Source organism: Manis javanica, chromosome 8, assembly GCF_040802235.1.
Source record: "Manis javanica isolate MJ-LG chromosome 8, MJ_LKY, whole genome shotgun sequence".
Taxonomy (NCBI): Eukaryota; Metazoa; Chordata; class Mammalia; order Pholidota; family Manidae; genus Manis; species Manis javanica.
In genome coordinates, this window is record NC_133163.1 from 2453878 (window position 1) to 2474220 (window position 20343).

Sequence of the window (20343 nt, forward strand, 5' to 3'; positions counted from 1 at the left end):
GCTCACCCAGTAAATACTTGTTGAATGAATGAATGAATGGAGACAGTATGAATCATGGGAGTTGGCAGAAGGGCTACCCAAGGGGCAGGAGAGTCAGGGAGGGCCTCCTATGCTCCACCTGCAAACTTCCATGGGCCGCTGTCCTGCGGGCCGAGGGGTTGGCAGCCCCAGATGTGTCCCCGTGTCCAGGCAGAAGGCAGACAAGGGTAGTGAATCATATAGCCCAGGTGTGACAAGGATCGTGCCGGCAGGCAGGGTATGCATGTACCCCAAATGTGTGCTCCTGGGGTGGGGCACCTGTGCTGGGGAGTCCAAGAATGCCCCTCTAGGGGCACACCTGAACCCTGCAGGTGGGAGATCTCCCAGGGAGGAAGCAGCAGGTGCGGAGGCCCAGAGCCCAGTGCCAGGCATGCTTAGCAGGGAGCAGGGGACGGAGTGGGGGGAACGGGGCGCCAGGGATCCGGGGGGAGCTCCAGGGCAGGATCTGGGCCTTCCAGGACTAGGTGCTTTGTTGCTTACTCACCCTGGTGGCAGTGATGGGGGCTGAAATGGGAGCAAGGGGGACAGGGACAGGGGCCAGCAGGGAGGGCGGGACACCAGGAGAGGGGCAGAGTGTGGGACCCAGGGAGATGATCTGGGGTGCAGTGAGGGAAGCACCAGAGGTGGGGGACTGTCTGACAGTAGGAGAGACTAGTCACGAGAACAGGGTCACAAAAGCAATGCAAGTGACAGAACCCCTGGGTCTAGCTACATAACAAAAAGAGCAAATTATTGAAGATGCAAAGAATCTGATGGGCACAGAGGCCAGCCATACCCACAGGCTGGGGTGAGGGACCTGGCTGCTGGCTTGTGGGCCTGAGGTCTTGTCCCAGACCATCTGCCAGGCTTATGTCACCCTCCACAAATGCTGACTCAGGCAGGTCCAGCACTCTGGGTGACCCTCGGCCTTACTTTCTCTGGGAGGCCCGGGTCCATCTTCCCAGAAAAAGCCATCTTCCTGCTCTCACCCCCAACCCAGCCATCAGAGGAAAGGCAGGTGTCCTCCATCAACACGACTACCCTGAGGTGCAGCGGCCCGTGGTTGGGGCCAGGTGGGGACCAGAGAATGTGCAGGGCTGGCTCCCACAGGGCCTAGCTGGCTGCAAGAGGGGCCGTGGGTCCCTGGGTGGGGGCAGGATTGCATCCGGGGCCAGAGACTCTCCTAGAACGGAAAGTCAGGTACAAGCGGCCCTTTGGGACTGGGCCCTTCCTGGGGAGGCTCCCTCATGAGGTCCAGGCCACTGCAGCTCCACCAGGCCTGGGCTGGTTACTTCCGTGGGTGTCCATCCAGATGCTAGGCCTGTGCCCCGGCAGGTGCCCCAGGGGGCCCCTCCAGGTGAGACCCAAGAGGCCTGTCTGCGCCCCACTGTGTGCAGGACCTACTAGGCGGGGTGGAGAGGGAGGCCAACAGACCCGCCTCGCCATCCGGCCTTCCACCCAGCCGGGCCTGGGCGGTGGCGCCTTCCTGGCGCGCAGGGGTCCCTTGACATTGGGTGTCTCCTGAGCCCGAAGTGTATGGTTTTTTGGAGCAACGGCCGCCAGGCGGCGCCCGCGGCCCAATTTTGAGGCGCTCGGCACCTCCCAGGGCGGAAGGAGCAGCCAGAAGCCCGGCAGGGTGGCTGCGAAGTGTCTGCCTGGGCCCCTGCCTGGCGCACCGCCCTCACGGTGGTGGGCAGCTGGCCGCGCCTCCGGGCTGTGGCTTCTGCCCCGGGGCGGTGCGTGGTCATTGTGCTGGGCTCTCTGATCGCTTCACAGTCTAGGGTCTGGGTCAAGCCTGCGGTTCTTGCAACCTGTGACTCTCCCTTCGTGTTGGGGCATCCAGCGAGACCGTCTCAGGTCCTGGCTGGCCACCCACCACCAGCCCACCTGGCACACGCCATCGGGTAGAGCCTTGTGCCCTGGCAGGTAAGGGGGTGGTCCCTGGTAATTTGTGCCCAACCTTCATGCCCAAGGCAAAGCCACTTCCTGCAAACACCTCTCCACCGGACCCTCGCGGCTCTGTGGCGCGCTGGCCTGGGAGGGACGCCCCCCGGAGCTGGACGGTAACCATCCCATTCTCGGGCCTCAGTCCCCACCGGGGTCCTGCGATTTGAGGTCTAGGGCGGGAGGGCCGAGAACGGCCGTGGAAGCCGGAGAGAAGGAAGGAGCTGGAAGGTCCAAAGCAAGTGTGGGGCCTGGGCCAGGGCCTGGGCCCTCGGGGGCAGGAAAGGTTACTGTGTACAGTGAGAAGGGAGGCTGGGCTTCCCCTGGTGCTCCTGCGCACAAGGAGCCCCCCTAGGCCCCATCTTCCAGGGCTACTTTTCCCTAGCAGGTCTCCCAGGGCCTGTCCCAGGCCAGTGGGGTCCCCCCACTGCACTGTAGGGTCAGCAGCAGGCAGGACAGCTCAGGTGACCATGCACCAGGCAAAGGGCACCTATCACCATGCAAGGCAGGTGGCAAGCCTGGGCGCCAGCAGCCCCGGGACCATGGCCGTCCCCGCTGCGACCTGTGACCCCAAGCACGTTCCGCTCCAGCCCACCCCCCACCCTCCGTGAAGCCCCTGCCCGAGGAAGCTTCGGGGGTCTCTTAGCACCCAGCACTTCCTGCTCTGTGCCAGGCCCTCCTTTGAGAGCACCTGTGGGCATGCCTGACACAGCTCCATGCCACAGACACGCTACATGCCTCCTGGGCGCTGGGCTGGGGAGACTGCCCTGCCAGGTAGTGGGCGCCTCGGAGGGAAGCCATGCACAGTGGGACCCCGTGGGTAAGCCCGGGTGCTCTCGGGCTCTTGTCCCAGACCTTTTTACTGAAGGGTCGGCTTTGCTGAGCGTCCAGGGCCTTAACCAGGGGCCTTGGGATTCCAACGGACCTACCAACCCCAGAGGACAGAGGCGCTGAAGGGTGCAGCCACCAGCAGGCATGGTTACAATCACTAGTTGGGGCGCCCCTGTTGAAAAGGGGGCTGTCCTGTTTCCCACATGCCCTCCTGCCCCTCAGGAGCCAGTCCCACACAGACCTGAGTGGACTTTGGGGCCACCCTGTGTTACCAGACAGGGAGGCTGAGGCGGGGGATCAAGGGGCCCAGCTGTGACCCTGAAGGGGTCTGGGTGTCCCCAAGCAAGGAGCCCAGCCTCTCCCACCTGGCTCCTCCCCCAGATGCCCCCCAGGAAGGCACCTGGCTCTGCTTCTCTCCCTGCCTGCCACCTTTGGTGGGGTCCTCACTGGCAGGGGCTCAGGGACGCTAGGGTCAGCTACCTCTCCTAACACCCAGACTCTGCCCTTTGACATCAATTTTGCAGCACGAGGGTGTCTGCGAAGCTGGGCCTCAGGGCCCTTCTGTGCCCCAGGCCTTAGGCAGGGCAGCTGCCCACCAGTGCGCCTTGCTCTGCCCGAGAGGTCGGCAAAGGTCCTCACTTTGTCGTCGTGGGGCCGATTCCAGTGAGGCACACAGAGCCCCGGGGCAACAGCAGCTGCCTGGTGGGCAGGAGCCCTGAGGCTCCCCCTGCACGCCCAGGGCCACCTCTGAACTGGGTGATGCTCATGTCTCCCCTTTAGGCCACTGTGTCCCCTGAATCCTGGGCCCGCAGAGCCCCTCCCCCGTCTTCCTGTCATGCGAAGGTGGATACGGTGAGGCCGTCCCCGCCAAGGCCTTGGAGGCACAGCTCTGCCCTCCTGGGGTGAGCACGAAGCCCTCAGGGACTTGAGATGCAGGGCCGCTGAACGCCATGCATGTGTAACCAGGTGGGGCCGAGATATTCACACAGCCCCCCAGAGGCCTGCAGGTGAGCGCGGTGGGGGACCTGGAGGCTGGGAATGGCCCCTTACTGGGATGGGAGGGACGCCTGGTGTCCCGGGAACAGGGCCCAGAAGGAAACCTGTGCAGCAGCGGCCCCATGGCAACAGGGCGCACAGGCTGGCCTACTTACGCCCGCCCCGCCCCTCTGCTCCTGGGCGTCACGTGCCCCAGCCCTTTGGGGCCCTCCCTCGGCTTCCCTGCCCACCATGGGAGCTGGATGGATGCTGGCCCCGGCCTGTGGGGACTGTTTCCTCCTCTATAGACAGAGTGGGGCTACAGAAATGTCCAGCACCCAGTAGGTGCTCACAAACCTAAGTTCCCTCTCTGGCTCCTGGTGGGCTGTGAACCCAGTGGTTTCCCAAGGGCTTTGAAGTCTCCAGCCCTGGAAATCTAGGGTCTCTGTGCTGCTGGGGCAACTGCCAGTCCCAAAGGGCTCTGTGACCCCGACCAAAGGCCTAGGCCAGGCCAGACAGTGTCTGAGTGGGAGGGGTGGCTGGGAACACCGCGGACAGGGCCCCATGCTGCCCACGCACCCCTCATGAGACAGGCCCGCGGGGGCCGGTGACCCTCGCCCCCTCAGACGCCCCTCGGCGTCCGTTGTGAGCTTGGCCGGGATGTGGGGCAGCTAGGCCTGGCGTCATTCTCTGAGGGGTGCCCGCACCTGACACTCAGCCCTGCTGGCAGCACCAGCTCACCTATGCCTGCCTCCCGGATCCAGCCTGACCTCTGGGACCAGCTCCGGGCCGCTGACTCCACCTGCAGGAAGCCTGCCTGGCTTGGGGCCCTGGCACACCCGGGGCTGTGGAGATGGGGACTCTAGGGTCTAGGGGGACTCAGCAAGCCATCAGAAGGGAGCCCAGCATCCCTGGGCCAGCCCAAGGAACTCCCTGGGTGGCCAATGCTGCCTAGACCTGTGTGATGACCACACGGCCCTGCCGCTATCAGCCACCATTGGCCACCCCGGCTCAGCAGGGTCTCATACAGGAGCATCTCTGGAGTCCCAAGAAAGGTGGGCCAGGGGCCAGCAAGGCTGTGAGGGTGCTTTGTGGAGCACCAGGCCCTGGGGACAGGAGGCCCTCGGCTCTGCAGGGTGTGGACATCACCCAAAACCAGGCGTCAAAACCCCGATTTTTTCCTGACCTCACTTGGGGATCCAGCCAGGCTCATGGGCCTGCTGCGTGACCTCAGACCTGGGCACATGCTAGGCCTCGGTCTGCCCAGGGACAGACGCAGCCATGGGCTCGAGTGCGTGCAGATGAGCCGCTCGCTGTCCTGCCCAGGTCCAGGCTGTCCTACCCCCTGGGCGGTGAGCCCCGCTCCTTGCCCAGTTATTCCCTCCTGCGAGGCCCAGGGGCCATCTGTGGAATGAATGGAGGAGGGCAAATCGCTGAATGACACTTGGAGGGGCGCAGCTCATCACCCCTATGTAAGTGGGGGTCAGGGTGGCTCCTGTTCACGGGGACACAGCCATGTGTGTCCTGCTCCAGGCTCCGGCTGCAGATGCCCTCCCCACCCCCACCACAGCCCCCGCCTAATTTATGCCATGAGGGGGCTGGCCACTAGCTGGTCCCCTGCCTGGCAGTGGCTTTGTCCCCAGGCGGATTTCCAACAGCCGTCTTTGGGAAGAAAGAGCCCTTCTCTGGCCGGCAGTGAGGTCACCAGGAGGGGCTGGGCGCACACACAAAGGCCATGGCCCCCCCTACCCTGCCCTGCTGGCAGCTGTCTCTTTGTCCCCCGCTCTCAGCCTAGCAGAAACCCTGTGGGGCCCCAGCTCAGCCTTGGGGAGGCCTGAGCTGCATCCCTGAGAGGAGGGGACAGAAGCAGCCCCCTCTCCTGGCCTTGCTCCTGATAAGCGACAGCACCTGTTGGAGTGCACACCACACCCCAGATGCCACGCTGGGCCCAGGGTGGCTGTGGGGGCTCAGCCTGGTGGGGAGTGTGGGTCCCCAGGACAGGAAGGGGTGGCGGGCTGCCAGAAGGGCAGACCTGAGGTGTTGGGAGGCAGCCGGAGGGGGCAGGCAGCTGCTCCCCGGCCTGGGGCGAACATGGTCCTGGGAGGGACTCTGGGGCTGGTGTTCCTGCCCTCAGAGGCTGAAGCCTGCATCTCCCGGGATCCCATGACCCCGCATGTACACTCACTGTGTGTGTGTGTGTGCAAACATGCATGATTGTGTGTGCGGGGTGGTGAGGGGCTGGCAGACCGGGCACCCCTAGGCACTTCTCCATGCGGCTCTGAGGAAACCCCATGCCCTGGTCAGGGAGGCCCTGGGGCTGAGGCGCTAGGGAGGGTTGCTTTGAGGGCAAAGGCCTGGAGGCTGGACCCGGGAGCTCAGTGACCACCAAGCCCTTCCCCAGCGGCGGGCAGCCCTCAGCCCCAGAGCTTCTCCCCAGTCTCCCCACCAAGGGAGGAAGCGGGGCCTGAAGGGAGCAAACAGAAGCCCTCAGCTGGCACCAGATAGACAAGGCTGGGCTGGGCACTGGGCAGCGGGGGGTTCTCCAAGCTGGGCTGGAGCTGGGGGTGCTGGGCCCAAGGCCTGGGGTTGGGGCAGGGGGCAGAGGCCTGGGGTCCCACCCAGACCTCTAAGCTCTGCCCAGGGCCCTGTGAGGGCCCTGCCCTGGGACTTTGCGGCCAGCCAGGAAACAGAGTCAGAGGAGACAGAAGCCAGGAGATGGCAGGCAGGGAGGGCCACCCTCTGGCTGGGTGCCCTGCTAGCAAACTTGGGTCACAGAGGGTGCTAGGGCCAGTGTGGGGCAGGCGCCTGGCAGGCAGCACATCCTCATGTCCTGGGAGGGAGAGAGAGCTGGGGATGCTGGGTCCTGGGCCCCCTTCCTGTTGCCTGGTGCCTGGAATGTCCATTGTGCCCGTAGCCCAGCAACAAGCCTCGGTCGCCCCCGCTTCCCCACCCGTGAGCCACAGTCGGCATTCCTCGGCAGGGCCCGCGCCTCCGCAGGCCAGGGCCCCCTTCCCCGAGTGTGTCCACTGGTTCAGAGCTGTCAGCGTCCTGCGCGTCCAGCATCCCGGGTGGCCGAAGCTGCTGGCAGAGGCGGAGTGGTTCTGCCCGCGGCCATGGGCTGGCTACTTGCTCTGATGTGCTCTCTTGAAAGCACAAAAAGTCCGTGGTCTGACCTCGTCTCATTCCCTGGTTCCCTGCTAGATCCTGTGTATCAGCAAGTGTTGAACAATAGCAACTACCTGACACTGGGCTGGACGGCCGGTCTGGGAAGGGGTGGGGGTCGGGGGCACACAGGTGTATACATTTGGTCCAGGACTCCTGGGGCTGGATGGTTAAATGGGTGCCTCCTGTTGTATGTAAACTATACTGCAATAAGGCCGATTTCTAAGCCATTTTTAGGGGGCATGGGATGATGTCAGGCCTGCTGGAGGCTGTTGGTTGGGAGACAGGGGGCACAGGGCTGTGGGGGTGGTATGAGGAGGAGAGATTGGAGAGCCCAGAAGAGGGGCTGCCTCCCAGAGCCGAGGGACAGCACCTCCTCTGGGGTGGCGCCCCACTTGCCCCCAACCCTGTGCTGCCGAGGGGTGGAGGGTCCCAAGGGCCAACCTCAACCAGAGAAACGCGTTCCTGGGTCTGTGACCATCGGATCCGCACTGGGAGGCGCAGGGAGCGGCCGGGCCATCGCTACCCCTGCCAGGGACCGGGGACCTGTCTCTTCCACCTGCTCCGCAGCACGTCACCTGCCAGTGCCTGGGCCGTCCTCAGACCTGCCGGGGAGCTGAGACTCTCCAGGCCCGGCGGCCCCGGAAGGGAAGGCTGGGCAAAGCGGCCAAGGGCCTCTGAGAGGGCAGGGAGTTCCAGCCGCCACCTTCCCTGCCCGGGGTGTCTTGAGCAAATAAATGGTTGAGAGGGTCTGGGGCCTTTTTCCTTCTTGTTTTTTTAGAAAAATACTTATTATGGAAAATGTCAAATTCAAAGGCAGAACTGTGCAGGCCGCAGGTTGAAGGAGCACCTGGGTTCATCTCCCCTGCCACCCCACCCAGGTTATTTTGAGGATCTCAGCCACAGTATCATTAGCACACCTAAGAAAAGCTGTCATTCCTTAAACCTACGAAATATCCACCCAGGCTTCAAATTTTCCATTGTCTCGCTTTCAGACGTTTGGTTTGCTCAGACCGGAACCTGAGGAGGTCCTCACACAGAGGCCCTGCTGCCTCGCCAGCCCCCGCCCCGGGAGCTCAGGGGCCTCTGCGCCCGGACCACAGGGAGACATGGGGAGACAGTAACCCCAGGAGGACTGGGGACTCAGCACAAACGCTGCAGCCACGCTGAGGCCAAACTGAGTTCTTGTTGGCAACACGCAGCCTCAGGAGAGCCAGGGAGCTGGTGGTGGAAGCTTCCAGAGCTGTCACTGTGCCGCTTAAGGCTATGAAGATGTGTTCTGCCTGTTTGAAGAGATAGAAGAAAGCAATTTGAAAGACTCTGGTTCCCCTGCAGGCCCCTCGGCCGCCCCTGCAGCCCCGGGGTTCCAGGACCGGTGGGCGTGGGGTGGGGCCAGGAACAGGCATGTCCGGAGTCCCCAGATGATACGGACACAGCTGGCCCAGGGACCACAGTTTGAGAACCTCAGCTCTGTGGACATTCATGAACATACTGTGGCCAAAGCTTAGGAACATTTTTGTCCATAATTTTATTATGGAAAATGTCTAATTCAAAAGCAAAATCACAAAGGCCACAGGTCCAAGGCATACTTAGGTTCCATCTCCCCTGCCCTCTGGGGCTGCCTTGTGGGTTTGTACAGACTAAAGAATATAAATACACACACAGAGAGAGAGAGAGCGTGAGCTGGGGAAGAGGTATGCACCGTGTTGGTACAAGGATGGAGTTGGCCTTGTACCACTGGTGGCAGCATGCCCAGGTGACAATATGAACCTGTGACATCACCCACTTCAGCCCTGAGGGCCACTCTGGGAGGAGAAGGGTAGGACAGCAGGAAAAAACCAGTTGGAAATAAGATGAAACAGGGTTAAGTTCTATACACTCTTGTCAGATGGGCAACAAATTTGGCTCTGAGCTTCCTAGTGGCTGAGGCAAAGAGGGAACAAAGATTAGCCAAACTAGTACTTCTCAAACTTTCATATTGTTTGAATCACCTGGGGAATCTGTCTAAAACACACCTTCTGCTTAGGAGGTTTGTGTGGGGCCTGAGAGCCTGTCTCTTAACAAACCCCCTGAATATGTGGGTGCTGCCATCTGTGGACCACATTTTGAGGACCACTCAAGTGTCCCATGCAGGTAGAGCGGTTCCATCACTCCAGGTTCCAAGAGCCCCGTAGAGGGTGGGAAGGTAGGCTGTGCCCCGCACTCTAGGCACCTGGGATCGGAAGCCCGGGGACTCTGCCTCTCGGCCCGGAGGGTGGCCAGCAGAGGGACCTGTGGGAGGCCTGTCCCCGGCTGAGCCCCACCTCAGGTCCATCCCTGAGGGGCCCTTGTGGTGCCAAGTGCATCTGGGGCCTTCTTCCACCACCTCGCCCGGGGCAGGGCTGGTCGGTCCTGGGGAGTTGGGGGGCACTCCAGGTGGGAGGCAGGCTAGAGCTGGCCTGCCACCAGGGACCAGGGGGCAGCAGGCCGAGCAGAGGCGGTGGGGGATGGGGGCCGGCGGCTGGTAACAGACTCCCCTTCCGTCCTTGTTCCCTCTGCTTCTTCTAAAATGGTGCCCACACCCGTCTGCCCCCTTCTTTGAAGGGATAGATATTGGGGAGAAAGCTGATTATCCTCAAAGGCTGGAGGCTGTGACCAGAGCTCTCAGTAAGCGTGACCCAATTCTGAGCTATTCTCAGCCTGGTGGGAGCTGAGTTATTCCCTCCCGCCAACGCTGCGGCTTCAGAGGCGCCCTGACTTTGAAATGCCCTCGTCCTGCCGCTGGGGACGGGAGGGCGGGCCAGGCTGGTGAGGGGGCCCCGCGCCCTGCTCACTGAGGACCCACTGCGCACCCACTGCGCGTGCCCAACGCCGGCAGCCAGGCACCAACTCCCCAGCACTGCAGGGGCTCTCCCCGCACCTCCGACTGAGGTTAGGCTCGCCCGGGCCCCTTCCGCGTCTGAGCTGCACACCTCGGAGAGGCGTGCGCAGGGCCGGCCCGCGGTCCCAGGGACAGGAATTTACATTAGCTCAGCCCCACATGTGAACCGGCCTGGCTGAGGTCAGCCAAGGGCAGCCAAACCGGAAATCCGAGAGAGGATATTTATTAGGCAGCATGTCTGGGGTGACAGCTCCCTGCCTACCTTTAAAGTCGTGGAGGTCAGCTGGAGGGCTGTCTGCTCATGTCCAGCCTAGTTGCCCAACTAACTGTAAGCAGCGTCTGGGTGACCTGCATTTTCAATTTAGGTCTCCATGTCAAATCTCCTCTCTCATCCTCATCAACTCTTCAAGCATCCCTGAAGAAAAAGCTACTCAAGGGCCTCAAAGTGCAAAAGACATTCTCAGATGGACCCAGAAGTAGCCCCAAATTCTGACCTTGGACTCTGAAACAGAGAGCAGGGACTTCCTGGAGGCGGTGGTGGTGGGAGCCCCACCGATGGCACGGTCACTGAGCACTGGCCATCTGAGCACTGCCTGACACGTGCTCCCACTTAGCCCCCAGCCCTCAGGCAGGCAGGGGTCTGTCCCCATCTCTACAAGGAGGGAAGTGCCCGTCACCCGAGTGCGACAGCGAGGATGCGACCAGGTGGGCCCAGAGCCTGAGCCCGGGCAGCTCGCAGCTTCCAAGGGCAGAGCAGGGTCGGGCTGCCCCTGCCAAGGGCAGGCTGCCCACGGCATCAGGGCCAGATTCCTCGCCCCTCGGTGACCATGGGGGCCACGTCCCCACCACCCCGTACAGGGGTCAACCCCTTCCTCCGCTTTGTTCTTGCTGTGAGCTCCTCACCTGAGTTGTCTGTATTAAAGGTGGCTGGGGCTGCCCTGAGTGTCTGGGTCCCTGGCGCACATCACGTGCTCAGCCCATGTTTGCTGGGTGAAAGTCCTCGGGCTGGAGAGCAGGGTAGAGTCCTAAGGACTGGGCACGATCAGCCCCCACCTGCTGCTCTCTCCAGGGGGGATTTGAGAACCCAGGCCTCCAGCAGGCTGCCCCTGGGGCCCCTCCCACCCGAGGCCCTGTCAAGACACCCCCAGGCTAGCCCGATGACCCCTGGGCATAGTGGGGCCCTGGGTCTGGTGACCGACCTGTGCTTGGAGCAGCCTTGCAAGTAAGGGTAGGCAGTTACCAGCCTGGGAAGAGGCAGGGGTGCCACCCTCTGCACATAACAGGCCTCCCACTGGCATATTCCATCCCCTCCCTGTGGCCTGAGGGTCTCCTGCCCACTCCCAGCTGGGGAGCCCTCCTGCTCGTCCTCCTCCAGTTTCCACCAGCCCTTCCACACCCTGAACAGCCAGCACCTCTTCTGAGAAGCCTTCCTAACTACTGCACAGCTCTCATTTCCCTTTGGCCTCTGGGGTCAACATCAGGGTACAAGACAAGGTAGAAGCCTCTGACACAGGGGGTCCCGGCAGCAGATGGAGGCGGGAGGCCTGGAGCCAGTGAGTCTCACCTACTCTGGGCCTCACTACACGCCCCGTGTAGTGGGCTGGGCTTGGCCTGGGGTCCCCCATAGCCCGTCCTCCAGCATGAAGGCTAGAGGCAGGAGAGCTGGCATTCCAGGAGAGAGCACGGGCACAGGCGGCAGAGAGGAGGGGAGGGGAAGGCAGGTGGGCGGGAGACCCCTCCTCATCACGCTCCCCCAGACATGGTGTGGCCTCAGGCAGCCTAGTGTCCCTTATACCACCCATCACCCTTCCAAAAACCCACTTTGGGCCCCACAACCCTGCCACCCCAGGTTGGGCACAAGGCCAGCCTCCACCCCTAGAGGCTCCCAGTGGCTGAGGGTGGGAGCAGCAGCCACCAGGGCGAGGGGTCCAAGGCCGGAGGGCCTCCTGGGTGAGTGGCAGGAGCTGGCTTCCAGGGAGGCCGACTCTAATCCCAGCCCAGGGTGAGGATTCTGGCCTGGGGACAGGCGAGCCTGGGTCTGAGCAGGCTGCCTATCTCTGAGCCTTCTGGGGCTCCACTTGAGTGTGGGGGCAGCAGGGGAGGCAGTTCGGGAAGGGTGGAGCGGGGGCGGGGCAGCACGGAGGGCACAGGCATTCCCAAGGAAGGACAGGCCAGAGGTGAGTGATGAGCGTCAGGACTGCCGGGGACATTCCGGGTGAATCCTCGCCATGTGACTGGCCCCATGCTGCTGACTGTCGACGACGTGGCGATGGGTCACTCGCCTACCAGGGCCTGGCCCTACCTCTCGGCCTCAGACTCCCCTCCCCTCTGCAGGGCTCCGGGGCCGGGGTCAGTCCCACAGGGGTGAACCCCATCATCAGAACAGCAGCACCACCTGCCTGGGGGTAGGAGGGGCTGGGGAAAAGACATCTGAGTGGGGCCTTGAAGGACACACAGGAGCTCACTGCTGGCCCAGGGGCAGGTGCTAGCCTGGATGGCTATCTGGGGTGGGGTGATGCCAGAGGCCCGGGGGGCTTAAGGGCCACCCTGCACCAGGTGCCCCGTGAACAGAAGAGTGGGCCTCCAACCTTAACCTGGCGACCCCCAACCCCGCCCTCAATCCCGAGCGTGAGGCTGGGCTTTCCCACTGCCCCTCCAGCTCACACAGGCCCACCTGCAGGGCCACAGTCTAGACTGTCAGCCTCACCTGGGCAATGGGGCCCAGCACAGCTCCTGCTGCCCGGGCCTGTGTGCTCTGCACCAGATTCACAGGGCTTTACTTTAGGCCACGGCCCGACCCAAGTAATGCCTCTGTCCCAAGGCTGGGCATGTGCTCAGAGGTCTGACCAAGTCCTGGAAGCGGGGACAGGAGCCCTGGAGAAGAGCCAGTCATCCCAGGGCCCCTGAGGGACTCTGAGGGGCCGCAGGTCTCGCCAGGAGGTCCTTCATGGCTCCTGGGCCCTTCAGGGAGCACTGGCCAACAGCCAGGTGCTCAGGCTGTGAGCGCGTGGCCAGGCGAGCTACGGAGGCAGGGCCAGCGCCCTGGGCGGGAGCGTGAACGCACACTCGCACCCTCAGACTCTCCTCCCCCTTCCCAGGGACAAGTGGCCCTTTCTGCAGCTGGACAGGGGTGGCCACACACTTATGCCTTTGTCCACCATGTCCCAGGCTGTTGTCCTTGAGTCCAGAGCCCCTGTGGTGCCTGCCCTGGGATAGAGAGAAGGGGCAGGGCCGAGGAGGCCACAAACAAGGAGGTCCAGCCCAGACAGTGGTGAGGGGGAAGGGTCTGGCCTTGCAGGGCACCAGGCGGACCAGTCAGCATGGCAGGGGCAGCAGCATTTATTTCTCTACCAGGCATGGCTGGAGGCCAGCCCTCCTCCCCACCAGTGCAGTACCCCGGGGCTCTCAGGCAGACATGGAAACTGAGGCTCCTGGTGGCTGTAAACACAGGCCGAGGCTCGGGCCAGACGCTCAGGCCCTCCATGCACCTGTTGGAGGCAGGGTGCCAGTCACACCGAGCTGGAGACCAGGCTCGGAGGGTGACACATGTCCTGCCCTCCGTCTTGGACACACCCCCATGACCCCGGGGCTCTCTTGAGAGGCAGGGCCACCCAAGTAGCTCTGTGGTCAGACAGCTGGGGGTCAAACAGCCAGGACGGACTGGCTGGGTCACCCAAAGCGCTCCATCGTCCTCCCCGGGCCCTTCTCCCAGGGGTGCTGGGGGTGCTTGCTCACTGGCGCCCTGGGGCCTGACTGCTGGGGCTCACAGGCACTTTGTAGCGACAGGAGCAGTGAGGTGGGGGGCAGAGCTGGCCCTCCCTGTTCCTTCAACAGGAGGGCGGATGTGGGCACTCCCACACAGCCTGAGTGGCCAGCTGGCGTGGGGGTCAGAGCCGAGGCTACACAGCAGGGCGGCCTTAACTAGCTGCTGCCTGGCCTCATCAGCACTGGGGAGGACGGAGGGGTTGGGGCAGGCCGGGTGCTGGCCTAGGGAGGGCCGAGGTGGCCCACAGACCGTGAGGGCATGGAGGCCGTGGGGTCCAGGGGTCCCACGCAGCACCAAGACCATACCTTCCTCTTCTGTCTTTGCTCCCCACCCCCGTCTACTTGCTGCTTGGGAAGGGGTCAGATCTGAGCCCCGCCAGCAGCACCTCTCACCTCAATACCCAGAAGGGCCTACGGCAGGGGGCTGAGTGGCAGCAAACAGCAGCAGGGCCGGGTGTGAGCACGGCAAAGCCTCAGGAGGGAGGCCTCGCTCCCCAGAGAGCCAGACAGCTGGGGCTGGCAGGCCGTGCTGAGGCTCCTCCGTCTGGGTTGTCCCCCCCTCTGGCCACCCAGGAGGTCCCCAAGCCCCGCCCCACCACTCATTTGTAAACACAGCCCTGGCAGGCGTCCGCTGGCCATATAAGGAGGCCTCTGGCTGAGCTACGCCTCCTGGCCTGGGCCCTGGGGCTCCCCGCTCCCTGGAGCTCCTGGCGGGGAGCCTACTAGCCAGGGGTCTTGGTGGCAAAGGTCAGGTAGCCAGTGTGGCCCACGGTCTCCTTCATGGGCGTGCCACTGCGGAAAGGGCCGGCCTCAGGGCTTGGGCTGCCTCCCAGGTCAGGCGCAGGCAGGCTGACGGTGCGCACGTTGTAGACCTGCGGCAGCGCCTCCAGGGTGCTCAGCTCGGAGAAGCCACGCGAGGCCAGGGCCTGGCATGTGCGCTGTACCTGCTCGATGCATGGTGAGAAGGAGCAGAAGCGCCCACCTGTGGGGAGGACACAGGGGTCAGAGGGCTCCTTGAGCCTGGCCTGCGCCTGGCACCTCCCCTGGTGCAGGTGTCCATGGACTGGGGACTAGAGAGCAGAGGCCATGCCACCCCCAGTCCCTCTGGGAGCAGGCACCGGTAAAGAAACCCCATTCAGGAGAGTGAGGGTAGATGCCTGGACCCCTACTTTGGGGTGTGAGGCTGGACAAGCCCTCGGGCCGCAGAGCTGGGGCTCCAGAGTACAGGAGCTGGGCAAAGGCCCCATGGCAGAAGCCATCTGGAAGGGGCCAGCAGACCAAGCCCACCACTCTGGTCTCATTTGGCCTCCAGAGGGCACTGCCACCCGAGACTTGCATGATGTCAGAGGTCAGGGCAAACAACCAGACCGGGAGTGGTGGGGCTGGGGTAGAGCCTTGGCACTGCAGCTGCCAGAGCTTTGGACCCAGAACAGCTCTAACCACACGGTACAGCACCGGGGGCAGGAAGGGGGCTCACAGGCAGGTGGGGGTTGCTGCTGTCACAGGAAATTAGAGGCTGTCGCCTGCTCCTGGGAACTGGAGGCGTCTACTTTGAGCAGAGCAGGATGACGGGGCGGGGGAGGAAGCCAACAGCCCCTTCCTGCTGCCTCCTACCAAGGCCCACCTGCAGTGTCCCTCAGCCTGGCCATCTCAGCCATAACTGGGGACGCAGAGCCCCCAGGCAGGCCTGTGGGGAGGTCCGAGCTTGGGAATAAGTACATGCAGTTTGATGCCATCTCTGAGATGCCCACTCAGAGAGCACAGTGCCACCCCCGAGAGGGGACCTGGCCCCCAGGCACACTGCTGGGGAGACTGAAGCCCCACCAGGTGAGGGCCGAAGCCTGACGGCCAGTGCAAGATCCAAGGAACTGGGGGGCTGCCCCGGGCCAGGGCCAGGGCCAGGCTCACACAGCAGGCAGACAGGCTGTCAGAAAATGCCAGGCTCAAGTAAGCTGGGAGCTTCTTTGCCCAGAACAAACAGGTCTGGAGAAAGAGCTCAGAAGTGGGGGCTTAGAGGGACACAGGGTCCACAGACAGCAGTGTGGCTCCCCTCAGGGCCTTTCACCAGGGAAGAGGCCTGGGGGCGTGACTCCCTGGGCTCAGCCACGGCTGGGCGCCGGCTCTGGCCTCCCCAGGACTGCTGGTAGCCCTGGACTGGGTGGGCCCAAGAGGTCTGGGAGTAAACTGGAAGGTGTGGAGGTGTGGGGGAGTCCGGCGCTGCAGGCCACCTTGTCGGAGACCAGGGAAGCGGGAGTCCAGGGCACAGCCTGAGCCGGCCAGCAGGGGCCCTGCTGGCTGCTGCCCTGCTGTCCGAGCTAGGCTGCAGCATGGGCCTTTCAGAGGAGCAGCCCTCCGCGCTGGGCAGCCTGCCTCCCCGCCCCCCTGCACTGCTCCGCTCAGCTGGGAGGGGGAAGAGGCCCTGGCCGCCTGAGCTGGCTCCTTCTCCAGAAAAGGGAAAAACCCAGGGCCTCGCCTGCGCCTCCCTGGTGGAACGCCCACCTTCTGCCTCCACACCCAGCATATTCCCTAAAAGGGGACAGCTTGCCTGGCTTGTGGCTGGGGGGTGGGGAGACTCCACAGGGAAGGGCTGGGGTCAGAGACTGACCCCTGACCTCTGGCACGCTCTGTGGTACGGGTCCCACCTCTCGCTCAGGCTGGGCTGTCACATTCCCCAGGGGCCTCAGACATCTCCCACCTCAGGGTGGACGTTGGTCAAGGCCAAGGAGCAGGGGCCCAGCTCCTCTCCCCAATTCTGACTTCTTCTCCAGCCCTCACTCCCTGAGTGCCTGCCCCCTCACCCCAAAACTCCCCAGCCAGTCCAACCCACAACCTCAGGCCAAAAGGGGAGCTGGCCTGGCCATGGCCGCTGTGTGGCTGGTGGTTCCTGGCCTCTGGACTTCAGAAGACCCACAGCCAGGACCAGGCTCAGGAGGGTTCCCCCAGGTCACAACCCTCCCTGAACCCTGGAAGCACCTTCGACTTTGAGGGCATCCCAGGCATGACCCACAGCCTCCCAAGGAGACGGGATATCCAGGAAGACAGCATCCGCCACGTGATGCACGCCGAAGCCGCTGCGGCACACGTCCTGGTTGTGCACAGTCACCCAGCGGCCCACGCGGTGCTCCTGGAACTCTTCCCGGGCCTTCTCCGCCCGCTGCTGGTGGAACTCCACCGTGTGCAGGTGGCCTGTGGGCGCAATGGTGCGGATGATGGCGTGGGACACGGAGCCACTGCCGGTACCTGGGAGGACAGGATGGGTGTCAGAGGGACTTCTGGGGACACCAGGAAACACCCTCATCCTCACCCCAGGGAGACCCACACAGGTCCGCGAGGTTGGCTGAACCCGGGTGGCCCTAGGGGCGTCACTGCATCAAGTTCTGGCGGCCCTGGGTTTGGGCCCCCGAGGCTGTGTCGAGCTGGGGATGGGGGCGGGCGGACACTTCTTTTCAGCATCTGGGGTCCGGGTGGGGGAGTGGCAGCCCTGCCCAAGGCCAGCACTGGAGCAAGCCCTGTTACAAGACCCAGGGGCCTGGTGACCTGGCTCCGAGGGGCCCTAGGGCTCTTGGCTGAGCAGACAGAGGCCTGGGTCGGCACCAGCCCTCCTGTGCGGTGCTGGCCGGAGCATCCCAGCTCCTCAGCCTACTCAGGTGGGTCTGCTTCCCTGCCCCCAGCCCACTCTGTCCCACGGGGTGCAGCTCTGCCCTTGCCTGACCTCACAGCACTGCGACAAGCAACCAGCTTGCCAGAGAGGTGTCCCCACGCGTCATAAGCTCCTGGCTTTCCTTCCTCCATGCCGGCCACTCCTCAGCTTCCTTCAGGTCTGTCCCTCTGCTTCACCTCCTAACCTGCAGCACCGGCCCTGCGTCCCCACCTCCAGCCCCATGACCTCCTCTCACCCCAAAGTTTCAGGTGCTAGTCTGGAGGAAGATCCCCAGGCCTTCCAGGCCTCCACCTGTGTCCACTGCACACTCACCACCAGCACCCAAACAACACTGGGCATTAACACGCACACAGCCGCCCCTGGCCCGGCTCTACCCCACCCCCGCCAGATACCATGGAGGTGCCGCTTGCCTCCGCCCTCTCCCGTCCCACATCTGATCCACCAGGAGCTCCCACCGCCTACCTCTCCACCTCTTCAGGAGCCGCTCCTCTTCCTACGTGCTCCCGCCTGCCAGGCCCTCCCTCCTGGCTCTGTAACAGCCACCAGACTGGCTGGGCTTCCCTTCCCAAGCAGGGCAGTCAGACTCCTGGAGGCCTCCATGCTGCGCCCGTTTCCCCCGACCTCATTTCCTGCTCCTGCCACACCGGCCTCCTTGCTGGTCCCTAACCTGGGGCCTGTGCACAGCTCTCCTTTGGCTCTTGGTAGGTACCTCCTTCTCCTCATTTTCAACTCAACGTCCACTCTAGCTGGGGGGACCCCTTCTGCGTTGCCCTCACTCAAGCAGTCCTGTCTCACAAGCCTCACAGCAGTAAACAGCACTGAAGTGGTCACGTGGGGCTGTCTGCTGGGATGGTCCCCCCTGGAGATGCAGGAGCTTGGCCTGTCCTGTTCACTGCCATACTCACAATTCCTGAAAGGGGAGCCGGCACATCCAAGGGGCCCAGAAGCACGGCCACTGACAGAGCGCTTTTTACCCAAGTGTGGCGAGGCCCTGGCAGTGCGGACACAGGGAGCAGCAGGGCATGGAGCCAGCTCCGAGTCCTGCCATCCACCTTCCGCCAGCACCTCCACATCCAGCCAGCCTCTGCCCAGCTGCCACCTACTCTCTGACCCACAGCCCAGGTTCTGTATCTGACTCTTCCCATGTCAAATGCTTGGCTGGGCACAAAGAACCATCCAACTGTCCATGGAGAAACCGAGGCCCAGAGACAGATGGGATGGCCTGAAGCTCTCAGAAAGTTGGCAGTATTGGGAACTCTTTGTGACCCTGAAGCCCAGCTGCCCAGCCCACGAGGAATGTGGTAGAAATCTAAGTGCATGTGGACCTGGGTTGTTATTGGCTAGGCTGCATGCTTCTCCCTCCACCTGCTGCAGCCCCAGCGTGTGCATGTGCATGTGTGCGTGCACACACAATGGCTGGGAATGGCTGGCTTCAGGCACGTCCACCTGCACCCAAGACCCTGGGCTCAGCAACAATGGTGCTGGCTGGGGATAAGTATGGGGTAGACTTGCCACCTACAGTGAGCACCTCGGAGCAGCCCTGTCCTCTCTCTAGGAAGGGGCAATTCTCAGCCCGGGGCCTGGGGCTCCCATTAGCAGCAGGCAGGATCTACTAGGCCAGCACCCTCTGCCCCTGTGTCAGTGTAGGATTAGGGACCAGAAGTCAGCACCTTGGTCAGCACCAAGCGGCCCTGTGGCCCCTCCCACCAAGACTGGCAGGACCCTCACTGGGCACCAGCTCCTCTGGGGCTCTGCTTGGTGCAGGCCCTTCAGCTCACACTCAGGTTACAGCACCAACCTCCTAACTGGCTTCCTTGCTTCTGCCCTCACTCCCGGCAGGACAACTCCCCAGAAAAATCCTGTTCGAATGGAAACTGAGTAGCCATGTCTGTCTCCGGAAAGGATAGGGGGGAGGCTGTCTGGAGGTCAAGCCCTACCTCCACCAGAGTCAGAACCAAGGCATCACGAAGAACTCACCTGATTCACATACCACAGAGCCAGGCCGAAGCTCCAGCATCATGGTGAGCAGGGCAATGTCAGTGGAGTAGAGGATCTGGGTGCGGTGTGGCAGGTTTAGTGTCCAGAGCTCAGGCGTGGGGTGCAGCACATACACCCAGCCACCTCTGCCGCAGGTCACCTTGGAGCCAAAGGGGCGACCGATGAGGTCTACTGAGTGTCTCAGGACGCCATGCCGGGTCTGGGTCTGGGCCCCATGCTGTACACGCACCGCCACCATTGCACCATGGCCCAGTGACAAGATGGCCGTGTCACCCTCTTTGATCAGCTCCTCGTAGGCCACGAAGCTCATGGTGTTGCTGTCTGCCTGGGACCTGGGAGGAGGTGTGTAGGCATGAGCATGTAAGGATGCCAGGAAGTAGGATGTGCACCTGGGGTCTGGGTAGAGGGCTGTGAGGCCCGGACACTGAGCTGTCTGGGTGGCTGGCTCAGTCCCCGGTACTGTCCAACAGGACAGCCCAATAGGGCTGCACCCTAGCAGGACATCTGAAGCCCTTCTTGGTCTGGGTCATGAGACAGAAGCTATCAGCCCAAATTACAGATAGAGAGACTGAGGCCGGGCAATGGCAGAAGATGGGCCCAAGGACTCCCACAAAATAAAGACACTCATCATTCTTCTCCAGTAACCTGACTCCCATTCTCCAGGTGTGAGATCAGCGAACGGACACACCAGCGACGGAGCAGCAAATGGTCCGTGAGATCACCCCTAGACCAGGCTCTAGTCCGTGGAAACCCCCCTCTTCCCAACCTCCCTCAAGGAGGGCTTCTGGGGTGACACGTGGCAGTGGGGTGCAGAAGTAAGGGTGCCCCACCAGGCTGGGGACGCGCAGCGGGCAGCAAACGGAACACTGGCTGGGGCGCGCAGAAGCTGGGGCGGATCAGGCCGCGCAGGCCCCGGGCTGGAGGCGGTCGACGGGAGGCTGGAGGGAAGCGCCGAGCCCTCTGAGCCTCCCACACCCGCGCACTGCCACCGCGGACCCGCGAAGTCTCACCCGCGACGCTCCCCAGGCTCCGCTCCCTTAGGCCCCGCGTGCGGCTCCGCGACAGCGGCCACGGCGCTTCCGGCTCCGACCCTCGAGGCGCCGGCCGATGACGTCACGGCGCCCCGCCC

The 20343-nt window shown here is 63.3% G+C and overlaps 1 protein-coding gene and 1 long non-coding RNA gene across 5 annotated transcripts; one reads left to right on the forward strand and one right to left on the reverse strand.

The window, feature by feature from the left end:
• The first annotated feature begins 1639 nt into the window (after positions 1-1639).
• LOC108384486 (uncharacterized) lies at positions 1640-8846 on the forward strand. The gene is made up of 3 exons (XR_001850039.3): positions 1640-1944; positions 3574-3800; positions 4499-8846. It is a non-coding gene; the product is annotated as an uncharacterized lncRNA (long non-coding RNA).
• A 4267-nt stretch (positions 8847-13113) lies between these two features.
• TRMT61A (tRNA methyltransferase 61A) lies at positions 13114-20343 on the reverse strand. Of its 4 annotated transcripts, XR_005053989.2 has the most exons (5): positions 20225-20339; positions 19194-19546; positions 16529-16795; positions 13949-14537; positions 13114-13278 (listed from the first exon to the last, which is right to left on the reverse strand). XR_005053989.2 is itself a non-coding variant. In XM_036991721.2 (4 exons), exons 2-4 carry the CDS (start codon positions 19522-19524, stop codon positions 14278-14280), a joined length of 804 nt encoding a protein of 267 aa, XP_036847616.1. In that variant the 5' UTR covers positions 19525-19546; positions 20225-20343; the 3' UTR covers positions 13114-14277. The 4 variants fall into 4 exon arrangements, 3 of the variants coding, with proteins under 3 accessions (XP_036847616.1, XP_036847614.1, XP_036847615.1); XM_036991721.2 differs by having other exon boundaries at positions 13114-14537; positions 16529-16741; positions 20225-20343; XM_036991719.2 differs by having other exon boundaries at positions 13114-14537.